This window comes from Octopus bimaculoides, chromosome 27, assembly GCF_046866305.1.
Source record: "Octopus bimaculoides isolate indiv1 chromosome 27, ASM4686630v1, whole genome shotgun sequence".
NCBI lineage: Eukaryota > Metazoa > Mollusca > Cephalopoda > Octopoda > Octopodidae > Octopus > Octopus bimaculoides.
Genome location: NC_142954.1, coordinates 5440047 through 5455670, shown reverse-complemented (window position 1 = coordinate 5455670; position 15624 = coordinate 5440047). Strand labels below are relative to the sequence as shown.

The window sequence follows — 15624 nt, the reverse complement described above, 5'->3', positions numbered from 1 at the left end:
TAATGAAAAATGTGGCCCCCGTTTTAAAAAAGATCCCAATCTACTGACGACAATAAAACTTGAATACTAAACTGGTTTTTCTTCGAATATTATATTTCTTCTTAACGTTCGTTTTTGCATGCGTTCGTCTATTAGAAACATTTTCTTTGTTCACTTTGAATTTTACCCATTTTCGATTGCCTTTATAACATTCTTAACGTGTATTTATAACATTGTTAACGTGTTTTACTTTCACTATCATTTTAAACCTTTTCTTGTATTGATATTCATTCGCACAAAGGAAACTGTTGTCGGTGTTGTATGGGGTGGCCACCAACTGAAGACGTAATTTTCTCTATTCTCATTCTTATGTGTGCGTGTGTTCGTGTATGTATTCGTGTGCTTGTATATGTGTATATGCAGCACAGGCATTTGCTGTCGATGGTTTTTGTTGCATTATGTCGTGCAGTGGAGCGATTAGATAAGGCGAGGTCACAAGTAGCCTGTAATTCATACTTGTACATTAGTTTCGTAAGTCCTTTTGTACACCCGTATAACTAATGTTCCGCACACATTCACACACGCATGCAAACACACGCACACACAAACAAATGCACACACCACACACACACACACACACACATATACATATATATATATATATATATGTACATATATATATAGATATACATATATAGATATACATATATATATATATATATATATATATATATATATATATATATATATATATATATATATATATATATATATATATATATATATATATATATATATATATATATATATGTTAATAATAATAAAGGAATTACGACGCAAAAACGTATAAATTCAAAAGAACATATTTATCTTCTTCAATATATATTTCAGTATAAAGAATTCATTAAGATGCTTAAATCAAGGTTTCTTTACACATCATTCAGGAACAGATATAACATCAGAAAAAATACATTCCGTTTAAAAACACAAACCGTTCATGGCGAAAAAATTTCACAATTACAAAAAACGAACAAACTTTTTAAAGTTTTAGCAATTACTATAACCAAAAGGATCGATTCTTGAAGAGTCTGCATATCTTCACTGTCGTTTTTTTCTGCTATTTTGGTGATGATTTTTTAAGTTAGCTTACCAATTATTTTTGTTGGTAGTTAATTTATAATATATTGTTATATATATATATATATATATATATATATATATATATATATATATATATATAGACATATTCTGATACATTGTATACATCAAATATATAAATACAATATATATGCATATGTATACACGCACACACATATCTATGTATATATATTATATACATATATATATATATATATATATATATATATATATATATATATATATATATATATATATACATACATACATATACGCGCGCATGCGCGTACATATTTACATATACATGCAGTTTTCATACATATCTATACCCTGTAACATGAGCACACACACATATACATACATACATAGAGAGAGAGAGAGAGAGAGAGAGAGAGAGAGAGAGAGAGAGAGAGAGAGAGAGAGAGAGTACGTACAAGCACACACACGGGTGCATATGTCTATATGCGCTTACACATATATTTATATCAATCTACACACATATATATATAGCTGAAAGATTAAAACTAAAATTCATCAAAGGACATACTAAGTATATCTGCTTGCTGGAAATAACAATCAAACCTCTTATTTAAATCATCTCCCCGCCCCCCCCCCCCCCAAAAAAAATACGTTGATGATAACTACAGAAATCAAACGAAACCAGATTAGGTTAATAAAATCTCTCAACGTACACTGAAAGACAATGACTCACGTGGACCAGTTTCTGTACTGGCAAAGCAAATAAATTAACATAAATTTTAATTTAATTTCCGAGTATATTTTTTCTCGCAAATTGTTTGCCCCTGTACATATATATATATATATATATACATACAGATAAAAGGTTTAGATTTAGATTCAAAATTGAATATGGTACTTATGTTTAGGTACCAGAATATAGTATGGTATTATACAAAAACCATTCCAAAAGCGAGGTGATCAAAGCCTGATAGCCTTGGCTATGTCAAGATGGATTTTTATGTATTCTTCTTCCCACTTGGATTTGAAATGTTGCTACAATTATAATATGTCTATTCTACTGTAATTTTCTGCATTTTTTCGTGCAGCTGAAGATTGCTCTACATATTGCATTTAATGTAATGCTCGCATTACTTAAATAAATGGAGTAGCATGAAACGTGCGTACTGCAACCACCTTTAAAATTCGTGTTGCTTAATTTGATATACATATAGATAGATAATAAAATGTAGAGAATGAAGAATTTGAACATAACTGGAAATAAACACGAGGTTTGAATGTTCAAATTCTTCTTTTTCTTTATAATCTGTATTGTACTTTACACACTAAGCAGCCAAGAAATAAACGCATGTATGTATACATATAGATGTAGGTATGTACATATATATTTATATATTATTTATGTTTTATATATATATATATATATATATATATATATATATATATATATATATATATACATACATACATATATATACACACACGTATATATATATATATACATATATACATATATATATATATATATACACACATACATATATATATATACATACACACACATATATATACACACCTACATATATAGATATACATTTATACATACATACATACATATATACATATACATACATATATATATATATATATATATATATATATATATATATATATATATATAAATATATATATATATATATACAAGAAATGAGGGCAGGGAATCGTCAATTAATAATAGAATTAACAATTAACAATTTTGCCAAGTAGTTCAGTATGAAATAAACCTTTATCGGTAAGACCATTTATCATCATAAATATAAGGGATTAGCAATTGAGTTGCTTCTCCAACATACTGAAAATTCAGAAACAGCAGTCAAAGAACTACTGATTCTAAACTACAAATTTTTCTCTAAAACGGATGGCGATATTTATGGCACACATAGAACAAAAAACCGGAGGGAAAAGCACAAACAAAACAAGCCTTTAGTTAATTGGGTACGAATCGTTTCATGGTTAAGCGAACGAAAACTTCACTATTCCAATCTTCAGCCCAAATATTCTGATAAATTTGAAAGTGTCTCTAAAAAAATTCACGGTAATCCTTGGCCATGCGGCACCAAAAATCAACGATAAGAAAGGCACTTACGAATTCATCGGCTAGTATGTTGGAGCAACTCAATTGCTAATCCCTTATATTTATGATATATATATATATATATATATATATATATATATATATATATTGTTGTACTTGGGGATGGTCATATTGCCAGTTTAGCCTGGTGCAACCAGGGCGGCACCCTAACACCGTCACCCACCGTCACCCACCACCATCCACCACCGTTATCACATCGACACAGCGTGTTTGTGTGTGAGTGTGTGGGGTGTGTGTATCTGTACGTGCATATTTGGTGAATTGCAGATGTGTAAAATGTAGTATTGTATACAATTGTATATTGTATGCTGCCGCATGAGTAATTCCTATTGTATATCTTGTTACTTTCTATTTTTGAGAAAAGTCTTCTTTATATAAAGCTGTGAGACTCGGGGAGTATTGTCAAACGATTAGTTTTGGATCTCGAACTGCTGTCTGACATTTATCGTTTAAGAAGAAACAAAAATCTTTCCAACAATGTCCATCAAATATCTTCTGTTAGTGGGCATTTGTCTTGGCATTGCCAGACACGTCTATGCCGAAGATTTGACCCTGAAACCTGGTGAGACTAGCAATGCTGTAATCGATGCAACCATAAGAAAAATCAGAACGAAATGTATTCTGGCACAAGACTATTATTTCCTGAGACGATTAGCAGAGACCCAGATGAAGTCTATCCCAGCAATAACTGGTGGAATATGGAGGGTAAGTACAAGATTTGCTCATATACACTAACGAAAACACAATCACACCATACATACATACATACATACATACATACATACATACATACATACATCATATATACGTACAAACATATGTGTGTGTGTGTATACAGTTGTAATGCATCAACCTGCGTGTGGTGCTGTTTGTAACCCCACTAAAATTTTTGTTAAGGGTAAGTTACTTCAGGTTGTTAATTCCTTTATGTACCTTGGAAGCTGTTGTACAAAACGATGGAAATCTGTGAATTCGAAACGCCTAGTTTAGAATAGAGGCAGCTGAGGAAGGAAAAGTTCTATAAGTGGCTTGTTTGTTTTCCTATGTGTTCATTCTGTTGTCCGTAAAAAAAGTCCGTTTTTTGTGCTTTGCTTATGTTCCCGTCCCTTTTTTGTCCACGTTTTTTGATGTCCTGTACCCGGATATGCATCTATATATACATGTAGATGTAGGTATGTACATATATGTATGTATATATGCATATGCTCATATATCATTTGTATATATATATATATATATATATATATATATATATATATATATACTTAATCATATCGAAGAGAAATGGAAATATCAGAAATTTCCATTTCCAGTGACCTAGCGTGTAAATTTCTAATAATTCCATTTCCCTTCGATATGATTAAGTATTGTAAATTCTTTGGATCATTTTCGAATTTTAAACGCTGGCATTTTTACTGCTGTCGAGGAGCTGCGCTTGCGCGGTAGATTAATTCTAATGACGGTGGCACTGGAGAAAGGAAATCGGAAGAAACGCAGCCGCTCCAAGAAACCTGGTGCCAAACATTCCAGGAAGATCCTAAATGTAGAAAGACCAATTGAATAGGCGCTGCAAGAACTGACGTAGATCGATCACACTAACTAACGACTCTTTGCAAACTTAACTAACTCAGAACGCGCTAGGGTTTAAATCTTTGTTTTTGGCCGCAATATAAGACATAACTTTCCTTTTTATGGTAGAGGATAATTGAATAATATTTGATCGATATTTCTAGCCAATCTTGTTTTTTTTTTTATTTCTCTAGGTAAACAGCACTCAATTGACAACGGTCCAAAACGCTTGCAATGGTACACTGAAAGCAAATTGCAGTACAATCCAAACTGAGTTGAATGTTGATGTATCGACTCTAACAATGTCCGACCTACAGAAACCCCTATATTCTGGATTGGTAATGAGCTTGTTTATCTTAAACTTAAACTCACCAATCCCTCTCAGCAAACAACTGCAAGCAGGTTACTGGATCCAGCATATCAACCCAGCTGGCTTGGAGAATGACTTCGTAGATTCTGCGAATAAAGTAGAACAGAAGAATGGTAAGTAGAGACATTGTTTAGAATTGCATGTGAGATAGTCGTCATGTGAGAAGCCAGAGAGAAGGACCATGCATTGAGGTGCGATTTGATCAGGGTGTGTGATACTTTGGTTGAGTGAATATCTTTGATAATAGCTTTGAGTCGATTCTGGAAGTGAAATTAGCCAATCGGAAACTGTGTTAAGCCCCCACCGTATATATATATATATATATATATATATATATATATATATATATATATATATATATATATATATATATATATATATATATACGCATTCGCACTCCCTTATATACATATATACATACATACATACATACATGCATACGTACATGCATACATACATACATTCATACATACATACAAACGTATGTACATACATGCATATATATATATATATATATATATATATATATATATATATATATATATATATATATATATATATATATATATATATATATATAATTGAGATTCATGCACAACTGAGTGGAATTCTAAAGCTGTCACCACACCTCTCTTACGGTGTGTTATGATAAACATTTAGCAAATACATCAACTTGACAAGAATTTAATATTAACTGACTTATAAGCATGTGTCTGTTTTAAATATCTTTTCAGAGTGCGCCAGTGCCCAGATCGACCTTGTTTTCGTTATTGACTCGTCAGGAAGCGTTGGATCAACCAACTTTGTGAAGACAAAAACATTCTTGGTTAATATTGTGGATAGTCTAGACATTAGCCAAGATGAGACACGTGTAGCAGTGGTTAGATTTTCAAGCAGTCCTATCGTAATGTTTGACTTAGACACTCACAGTACGAAAACTGCAGTAAAAAATGCTATTAACGCTATATCTTACAATGGTGGTGGTACTGCTACGGACACTGCTCTTGACAAAGCACGTACCAGTGTCTTTACAAATACAACAAGAAAATCTGCTGCTGCAAAAGTTTTAGTTTTGGTGACTGATGGAAAATCAAATAGTGAAAATAAAACAGTAGCGGCAGCTCAAAAACTGAAAAAGGATGGCGTCACTATATTTACAATTGGAGTTGTCAATCCAAGAGTGTCTGAGTTAACTGCGGCAGCAAGTGAACCCAGTTGTACACATTTCATCAACTTGAAAGATTATAATGAGATTGATTTTATCGTGAGGGAAATTAAATCTAAATCCTGTAGAGGTAAGTCTGATATCTAACAACTGTTGTTGAAAATTATTGTTGTTTTTGTTTCTATTGTTAATGATGTTGTTGCAGATCAATGGATGCTGCTGCACCGAAAGTTTAATAAGATGTAACCATGGACTTTATTACAAATTTCCACGATATAATAAGGGCAGTTAATTAATTAATTAATTACTGTGACTGTCTGCAGTCAGCGAACTTAAATTTATTTCTTCCCGCTTACGTACACTGATATAACTACTAACTATAAGTACCATACGTTAATTTTTCGGAACACACCGAATAGTTTGATGTGTAAAATGTATGTATATGTGAGTATATATATCCAGGACATTGTGCATGTCCTTGTACGTGAGTATAGTTATATAACTGTCGCTATGTATGGCTAGCTGTATGTACAATACGTTCATACAGATGTATGTATAATTATCTAAGTGGATTGGCGTATGAAGGTATAGCTCATTCCTTTATATTTCCATACATCCGTATTCATATACAGATATGTATACGTATATATATTTGCGCGCGAGTGTGTGTGTATCTATGTATATATATATATATATATATATATATATATATATATACATTCATGTGTATACATCCATTCTTAACGATGAATGATTTCTTATTTTCATATATATATATATATACATACATATATATGTATATATCTACATATATATATTGTCTCCGTATTCTTTCTGTTGAAGAGCGTAGCTCGAAACGTCAAAGACTTTCCGTATTCCCGAGCGTCATACTAATATATACTTTTGTTATTTACACCACCTGTCCTCGTCTGTTGTTATTATTTGTATATTCTCCCATATATATATATATATATATATATATATATATATATATATATGTGTGTGTGTGTGTGTGTGTGTGTGTGTGTGTGTGTGTGTGTGTGTGTGTGTGTAGATATATACATATATACATATATATGTATGTATATATATACATATATATGAAAATAAGAAATCATTCATCGTTAAGAATGGATGTATACACATGAATGTATACTATGTATGCATGTTACATTATATTTGACTGCTATGTTGTGCCTTCCTAAACGTCACTGTCTGTTTCCAGCTCCCACCGAAGTTCCTGAAGACACTCAGTTAGTCAATAACACCATTCCAAAAACTAACGAGACAAAACAACAAGTCTTGCAGGTCGCCAACACGACAAAGTCCACCTTGGGTACAACAGTTCTGGTAAGACGAATATTCTAAGAACTATATCAACAGAATTGTATTTTTCTATTTTTAAGGATGATTGGGAAAGAAGGGACAGTGCCCATAAACATCTCAGTCCTTCAAGGACTGGACGGTCACATTCTTTTTATTGATGTTTAGTTGGGACATTTATGGCTGCAAGATAAATGTGGGCAACGGAGGGAATTCTGGAGATTGGGTCGACATTGGGTGGGGAGAAAGGATTGAGTATAGTGGTTAGTACAGGAAAAGCGGGGTTTAGACATAGAATATGTGATTAGGAGGGCAGAGATGGGTGTGTCAAGCTTGCTTTGAAGGGGCTGGTATGCAGATAACTAGTTCTGAGAAGACGATGTTGTAGTAACGGTAGAAGCGGCAACAGGAAGAGACAGTGGGTTTATGGGAAAAAGTTTGGACTCCTTTTCTAAATGAATCAATCAAATTAAGGATACTATATATATCATACCCTTTTTGTTTTTCCCCATGTGAGTATCTAGTTTGGTGTGGTGACTATGTATGTTATATCTGTTGTTTTCTGCAGGTGAATGTGCGGTTTGGTGTGGTCATTCTATATGTTATATCTGTTGTTGTTTTCTTCATGTGAATGTGCGGTTTGGTGTGGTCATTTTATATGTTATATCTGTTGTTGTTTTCTGCAGGTAAATGTCCAGTGTGGTGTGGTCATTGTGTACGCTTCATTTAGCAACAGTTATCCCAATGAAGCCGACTACGACTACAAGACTTTGGCAACTGACCATCAGCCGGGCAAATTATTTCTTTTGCCAAAATCAGAACTTGAAAAGCTTGTCCTGACTGTCTTTTCCCAAAAACGATTCGATCTTAATTCCACAGCCTGTGACAATCCTTCCTATGACATCAGCTTCAACCCAACGGGTAAGCTACTTCGTTTTCTTTCAAACATTGTTTTATATATTTTACATATTCAATGTAAGAGTAATGAGGGTTCCAGAATTGACGGCAACATAGGACGGTGTGTCGCATTCTCCTCTGTTATCCGGGCACCGATCACCCTATTACACTAATTTTTTATATCTTTAAGGTAATGGAAACAATTATTAAGGAGGACCTGAATCTCTCTCTCTCTCTCTCTCTCTCTCTCTCTCTCTCTCTCCCTCTCCCTCTCCCTCTCTCCTTAATGACCACCGTAACGGAGCTGTAAATCAGATTCACTGGGGACCCTCTTTTCCTTATCACTCTTCAGTGCGCTGATGCTTTGGAGAAATTCGGTGAGAGCAAAGCGTTTGATTATGCCTGTCATACAAATCTTGCCTACGGATTCCAGCCATCTCTCATTTCTTGGATCTTTGGCGTCCCCTCAGAGAGCCCAACGGAACTGTTTCTGTCTGTCGTTTCCGGCATTCCCCTTGTTTGGTTTTGCCCCTCACTCCCTTCCATCCATGACTTACCAACTCGTCCAACCATACAACTGGTCCACAGGTGACACTGTTCTTCATTTCTTCCTTGACATTTATATATATATATCTGATTATATCCATCATGAGATGTTTTTACTACCAATAAAAGGTCTGTCTCTTCCTGTTCTAACATTTGTCTTTCTCTCTCACAGCACCCAGACTTGAAGCGGCTTGCATCGTAAATCATGTCCATAGCCCATGTACTGCAAAGCAACTCGACTCTGCATGTTACGACAGTAAGTACTTACATGTTTTTAGCCCCTAAACATCACCTTCTCCATCGGTATTGTTACGGGTACACGTAATCCAGAGCTTCACAAGTTCACAACCTATGTCAGCAGACCTTTCTCTGTGCGTGGAGATAGTACTTGGGGGCAGAACCAAGAGCTAAGATCAAAATTTGTCGAAAAGACGTGAAGATCATGAAAGAATTCGTTGAAATAAAAGGGGTTTCTTGATTGTAAAGTTATTATGAAGAACTGATATAACGCTTGTATATTAGACCTCCTCAAATGCACAGTTTAACTCACAACACTCTTGAACCTTAAGTATTATTAATGCAGACGCTAAGCATTTCTTTTGTTTTAGATAAACACCATATATTGATATGGTTTCCCTTCCTGTAGTACCTTCCATTTCGTATTTGCCCTGCTTGCTGGTAGGTGTGTTGTACAAGGAAAACCAAATCAACTGAGCGAGGTACGCGTGTGTGTGTCCTCAACTACTTGACATCCAATATTATTTTGTTTATGAACTAAGTAAAACAGCGGTTCGGCAAAAGGTGGCCAAAAATATGTGATTGGGGTTGAAAATGTGCAAGTGAAATTTTCAAGGCGATGCAAAAGAATCACCCACTTTGAGTTGCTATAAATTAATGCAACAATCAATACTCAAATCTATTGTCAGCAATTAGAGTGTTTGAATGCTGTTTTGAAGGAAAAAAGACATGCTTCAGTAAATTGAAAAGGAGTGGTGTTTCATTAGGACAATGCAAGACCCCACTCTGCAAAGATCACGTCACAGATAATTGAGGAACTTGGCTGGGAGAAAATTGCTCATCCGCCTTATTCCCTAGACCTTGCTCCTTCAAATTACCATTTGTTCTGTCATTTACAGAATCATTTGGATGGATTAACTCTTGAAGTAACCGAGGAAGTCGAAACTGACCTTTCAGAGTTCTTCTCTTCGTAATCGAGTTTTCCAATAATGTGTTTAAAATGCTTACAAGGAGATGGAAAGATGTCATTGATAATCATGGAAATTATATTGCCGACTACGTCTCATTAAAACGTAAGATTTGATCACTTGTTTTCCTTATTTAAAATCGGGGTATAATGGGACGACCTGATATACGATGGTTAAGAATACGTTAAAAAGTGAATAATACAAAGAGTGCTTATTTCTGTACATCTTCTATATGAATAATGCAATGCAATTTGCGACAGCTTGTCTATCTTTTATCATATATATATATATATATATATATATATATATATATATATATATATATATATATATATATATATATATATATATATATATATATATATATATATATATATATATTTATATATTTAAAAGGTTTTAAATAAGTTCTCCACCAATAATGGTGCTTTCATACCGATGGGCTTGGTAAAAATTATTAATTGTTAATTGATTTATTAATTAATAAATTGATAATCCTTTACCCTTTTAATTTGTAATAATTATATATATATATATATATATATATATATATACAAGCACACGCGGACGCGCGCACACACATCCACACAACGGACACACACACACACACACACACACATACACAAACACACACACGCACACACACGCAACACACACACACACACACTAATGTTTTGTACTTTTTTATAAACGTTTGATTCCAATTGCAGTGACACCTGTTGTTGGTGAAGTCAGTCAATTGTATAATAACAGTGTTCTCAAGAATGGCCAAATACAAGAACAAGTTTTGGACATTAGCAACAGTACAGATTCTTCAGGAAGTACGATTCGGGTAAGACGATCCTTCTTCAACTTCTGCTATATTTCTTTACTATTTATATTGTCATGTGATTAGTCACATGTGCTGGTAGGGGCGAGGATCAACGCTAACAAACCTCGTCGCCTCACCAAAACTTGTCAGATACTTATGAACGATGATTTGATAAAGGATCCGAGTTGAGGGGTTAATATGAAAATGTGAGCGTGAGATCCATAACTTGTGATGAGAAGAGATGAAACTGGCGGATCTGTAAATTTGGGTTGAGACGAGATACAGATGAACCTTATTATGGAAGTCATAATGCTAACTCTTGAAGAGGGAGAAGGATTTTAGATGCTGGAGAAGACGAATTGTTAATGATTGTCTCCACATCACGTCTGAATTGTTGGAATTGTAGGAAATAGGTCCTTAATTGGTGGGGCTAAAGAAATGGTATTCCCAGAAATGGAGAAGGATTTCTTTTGAATTGGAAAGTTCAGTAAAGTCCCTGGGTGGCACAGGGGTATAAAGTTTGGGGGTAATGGAAGGGATATTGACAGGGCGAGACAGTATATTGGTAGGAAGATATCTTTGACCAGTGTCCGAAGTTCATCATGTATGTTATATCTTTGCTGTTCTGACCAGGTGAGTACCCAGTGTGCCGAAGTCACTGTGTATGGTGCCTTTAACAACAGTTATCCCATTGAAGCTGACCACGACTACAAAACGTCTGCAACGGATAAGAATCCTGGTAAAGTAATAATTGACGCGAGAGAATCACAAACTGATAATTTTACTCTGACTATCTTCTCCGAGAGACAATATGGCCTAAACTCTCCAGCTTGTGACCATCCCTACTACACAGTCATCATTGAGCCAAAAGGTAAGCAAATGCTTTTCTATTCCGAAGCTGTTCCGCCACTCTGTCTGTCTGTATGTATGTTTGAATGTACGTATCTATGTATGTGTGGAGGCGCAATGGCCCAGTGGTTAGGGTAGCGGAGTCGCGGTCATAAGATCGCGGTTTCGATTCCCAGACCGGGCGTTGTGAGTGTTTATTGAGCGAAAACACCTAAAAGCTCCACGAGGCTCCGGCAGGGGATGGTGGCGAACCCTGCTGTACTCTTTCACCACAACTTTCTATCACTCTTTCTTCCTGTTTCTGTTGTGCCTGTAATTCAAAGGGCCAGCCTTGTCACACTGTGTGTCACGCTGAATATCCCCGAGAACTACGTTAAGGGTACACGTGTCTGTGGAGTGTTCAGCCACTTGCACGTTAATTTTACGAGCAGGCTGTTCCGTTGATCGGATCAACTGGAACCCTCGACATCGTAAGCGACGGAGTGCCAACAACAACAACAACAATAACAATTATTTGTAAATTAAGCCTTAATTCACAAATAAAGAGATAATATATATCCATCAGTGCGGTGTTGAGCACTCATTTTCATCGTTCGATATTTACGTGTATGTGTGTGTGTGTGTGTGTGTGTGTGTGTGTGTGTATTTATGTATGCATATATATATATATATATATATATATATATACATACGCACGTTAATTCTGACCTAACCCGTTACCTTGCCTTTTAAAGTCTTATTCACCTGTCTGTCTGTCTGCTTGTCTGTCTGTCTGTCTGTCTGCTTGTCTGTCTGTCTGTCTGCTTGTCTGTCTGTCTGTCTGTCTGCTTGTCTGTCTGTCTGTCTGTCTATCTATCTCTATATGTATGTATGTATGTATGTATGTATGTATCTATCTGTCTATTTATCTATCTGTCTGTCTTTCTACAAATTTTCTCTCTTTCTTTTGCACAGACTCCACACGTGAAGTGGTTTGCCATCGAAAGCAAGATGAAAGACCGTGTACCCCTGCAGAATCCGAGTCTAAATGCTCTGAAAGTAAGTATGTACAAGTGTTTAACCTTCAAGACTCCTTTCTAACTGGTTCACCATTGGTTTGTGTTCTTGCGACACACAATCCATTAATGTTAGACCTCTTCAGTTAGCCACTTTAAACCCACTACATGGCTCCTGTGTTTCTTTATCAGAATCCATTCTGTTAGAAACTTTCTAAATAGGTTCTTTTCTGAATCTTAACTCTTTGAGAAAAAAATCTTCTCTCTAAACATATATATATAAGTACACACATATGCATACAAATATAGATATATAACAAACGTATTTTCCCTTTTCTATATATTTTTCAGCGCCTACCACCTTAATGCCGACAACAACTGATGATGCAGTCACAAATCAACTTTCCATAACCGCATCGATTTCTGCAGGACTCTTACTTGCTTGGCGATTGGCATGATCACGGATCGTGTGCAGGTATAACTGCTACCAAAACCAATGAGCAGTTGGTGCGATTTTTGCTGTTCAAAACTCTGTGTGTATGTGTGTGTGTGTGTATTAATGGGATTTATACAAGCTTATAGCGGTCACCCTGCAATGATTAAGAAAAATAGTCTAATAATGGGGAATACAAGCCCTCGACAGAAAACAAGTAGGCTTTCCTATCCGCGTAGGAAAGCCTCCTTTTTGTCTGTCGAGGGCTTATATGCCCCTTTATTAGACTATTTTCCTTAGTCATTGCACGGTGATCACCCTAAGCTTTAAGCTTATATAAAAATACCATTATTATTATTTACTGGATTGTAAAACCCGGCATCGATAACAAAACTAATCGCAATGTAATATATATATATATATATATATATATATATAATATTATATTTATCTTATGATATTTACTTTACTTTATATTATACTCATTTATTGTGCTTTTAATTATCAATTTTTCTATATGTGATAGTGGATTTTCATCGATGAGTTCTTGAAAATTGGTTATTTTCTCTAAAACTATATATATTTTATATATACTTTATCTATAAGGCTCAATTTAATTTTAATTTTTTATAAATTGATTTTAATTGAGTTTTTTACCTGTAATTTTGGATTTTGTCCCTAATAATATTATTATATATATATATATATATATATATATATATATATATATATATATATAGATAGATAGATAGATAGATTTCAAGTAGTAATACAGTACGACTGTTTCAAGCGGCTCCATTTAATTGAACATTTTTATACTGATATCTGAGTGTTTCCTCACGTCCGCGTTGGTAGTAAGTTTAAATTTTTCGTCTTTGTATAGAATCTGATGAGCTGTCCACAAGACTGTAGCTTTCATGGATACGAAACCATTGGCAACTCTATGACCAGAATTTCTTGTCTAATAAATATATATATATAGAAGTAATTAAGATTCAGTTGAATTAGGTGCTTAAATTAAAGCACCAACTCAGTCCGATATTATCCGCACAGTTCGAAGTAAGATGAATAAAATCAAAACATTGGAATCGCGTCAGTTACTAAGCTGCAGTTGGTGCGACGAAAATGTCTACTTCAAATAATAAATATTTAAGTAAAGTTAGCAGCATTTGTATGGATTTTAATGGCTAATATACGTTCTCCACGCTGAAATTGTTTATATATTTTTAATAATCTTCTAATGCACTAATCCCTCTTTCTCACTAATCCGATATATTTTTAATAAATGATTGTTTGAAATAAATTTATATAATTCTATCCAAATTGTTATAAATAATTTTATCTGAATTGTAATGAATAGAAAAAAATATAGCGAAATTTGTTGTTGTTGTTGTTGTTTCTGTCGCCCTGAGGCTGTGACATTTCTAGCGTTTCCTTAACGATGAGTAAGGTGGAGTCACCGTTCGTCAAATGGGATTCTCCGCAGCTCGTCTCCTTGACGGAGCTACAGTCCTGGGTCAAGCGCAGCCCAAGAAAGGACGCTTGGCATCTGGAGTGTCGGCAAACGCTCACAGCATTCTGCTTGTCGGACAACGTGGTCAGTGAAAGTTCAACCATGAAGTTCTATAGGGGATTAGTGGAGGGAAAGTGCGACGAGGTCCTCGGGGGGGGGGGGGGAGAAACTCTAGGCGTCGAAGGAGATAAACTAACTGGCATTTTTTTTTCTTTTATTGTTTACACATTTTCTGTTTTAAACCCTACTTGTCCCTTGTCTGTATTGTCCCTATATGTTTTTGTGCTCGGTCCTTGTGGCCAATAAAGAACGAACCCTCCTCCTCCTCCTCCTCCTCCTCCTCCTCATCATCATCATCATCATCATCATCATCATCATCATCATCACCAAAGCAGCGAGCTAGGAGATTCGTTAGCACGCCGGGCAAAATGATTAGTGGCATTTCGACCATTTTTTAAAGTTCTGAGATCAAATTCCACCGAGGTTGACTAGCTGTTAAGCTTCAGGGAAGGTCCTCAACACCTAAGCACCAATCTTAAAATCCTAGCCGTCCCCAGTTTATGTTAATTCCAGTTTCTCCGACATGTTTTCTCAAATTTATATGTTAAGACTCGGAGTGCCCCTACGACTGTTGTGATGACAGGTGTTTTTTTCCTCGCTCACATTGTTGCAATTTCATCTCTTAATTACTCGTGCAT

The 15624-nt window shown here is 34.9% G+C and overlaps 1 protein-coding gene across 1 annotated transcript; it reads left to right on the top strand.

The window, feature by feature from the left end:
* Nucleotides 1–3628: 3628 nt before the first annotated feature.
* Nucleotides 3629–13473, top strand: LOC149130810 (uncharacterized). Its single transcript, XM_089343569.1, has 10 exons — nucleotides 3629–3955; nucleotides 5014–5302; nucleotides 5924–6484; nucleotides 7580–7704; nucleotides 8364–8598; nucleotides 9293–9376; nucleotides 11036–11157; nucleotides 11770–12007; nucleotides 12940–13023; nucleotides 13332–13473. The coding sequence occupies exons 1-10, from the start codon at nucleotides 3728–3730 to the stop codon at nucleotides 13436–13438; spliced, it is 2073 nt and encodes a 690-aa protein (XP_089199695.1). The 5' UTR covers nucleotides 3629–3727; the 3' UTR covers nucleotides 13439–13473.
* Nucleotides 13474–15624: the final 2151 nt, after the last annotated feature.

What these genes read in the sequence shown, in the direction of transcription:
- LOC149130810 (XM_089343569.1), top strand. Translation starts at nt 3,728, where the DNA reads ATGTCCATCAAATATCTTCTGTTAGTGGGCATTTGTCTTGGCATTGCC. An exon ending in CCTTGGGTACAACAGTTCTG is followed by an intron (nt 7,705 to 8,363) that starts GTAAGACGAATA and finishes TGTTTTCTGCAG; the next exon opens with GTAAATGTCCAGTGTGGTGT. An exon ending in CGAGTCTAAATGCTCTGAAA is followed by an intron (nt 13,024 to 13,331) that starts GTAAGTATGTAC and finishes TATATTTTTCAG; the next exon opens with CGCCTACCACCTTAATGCCG.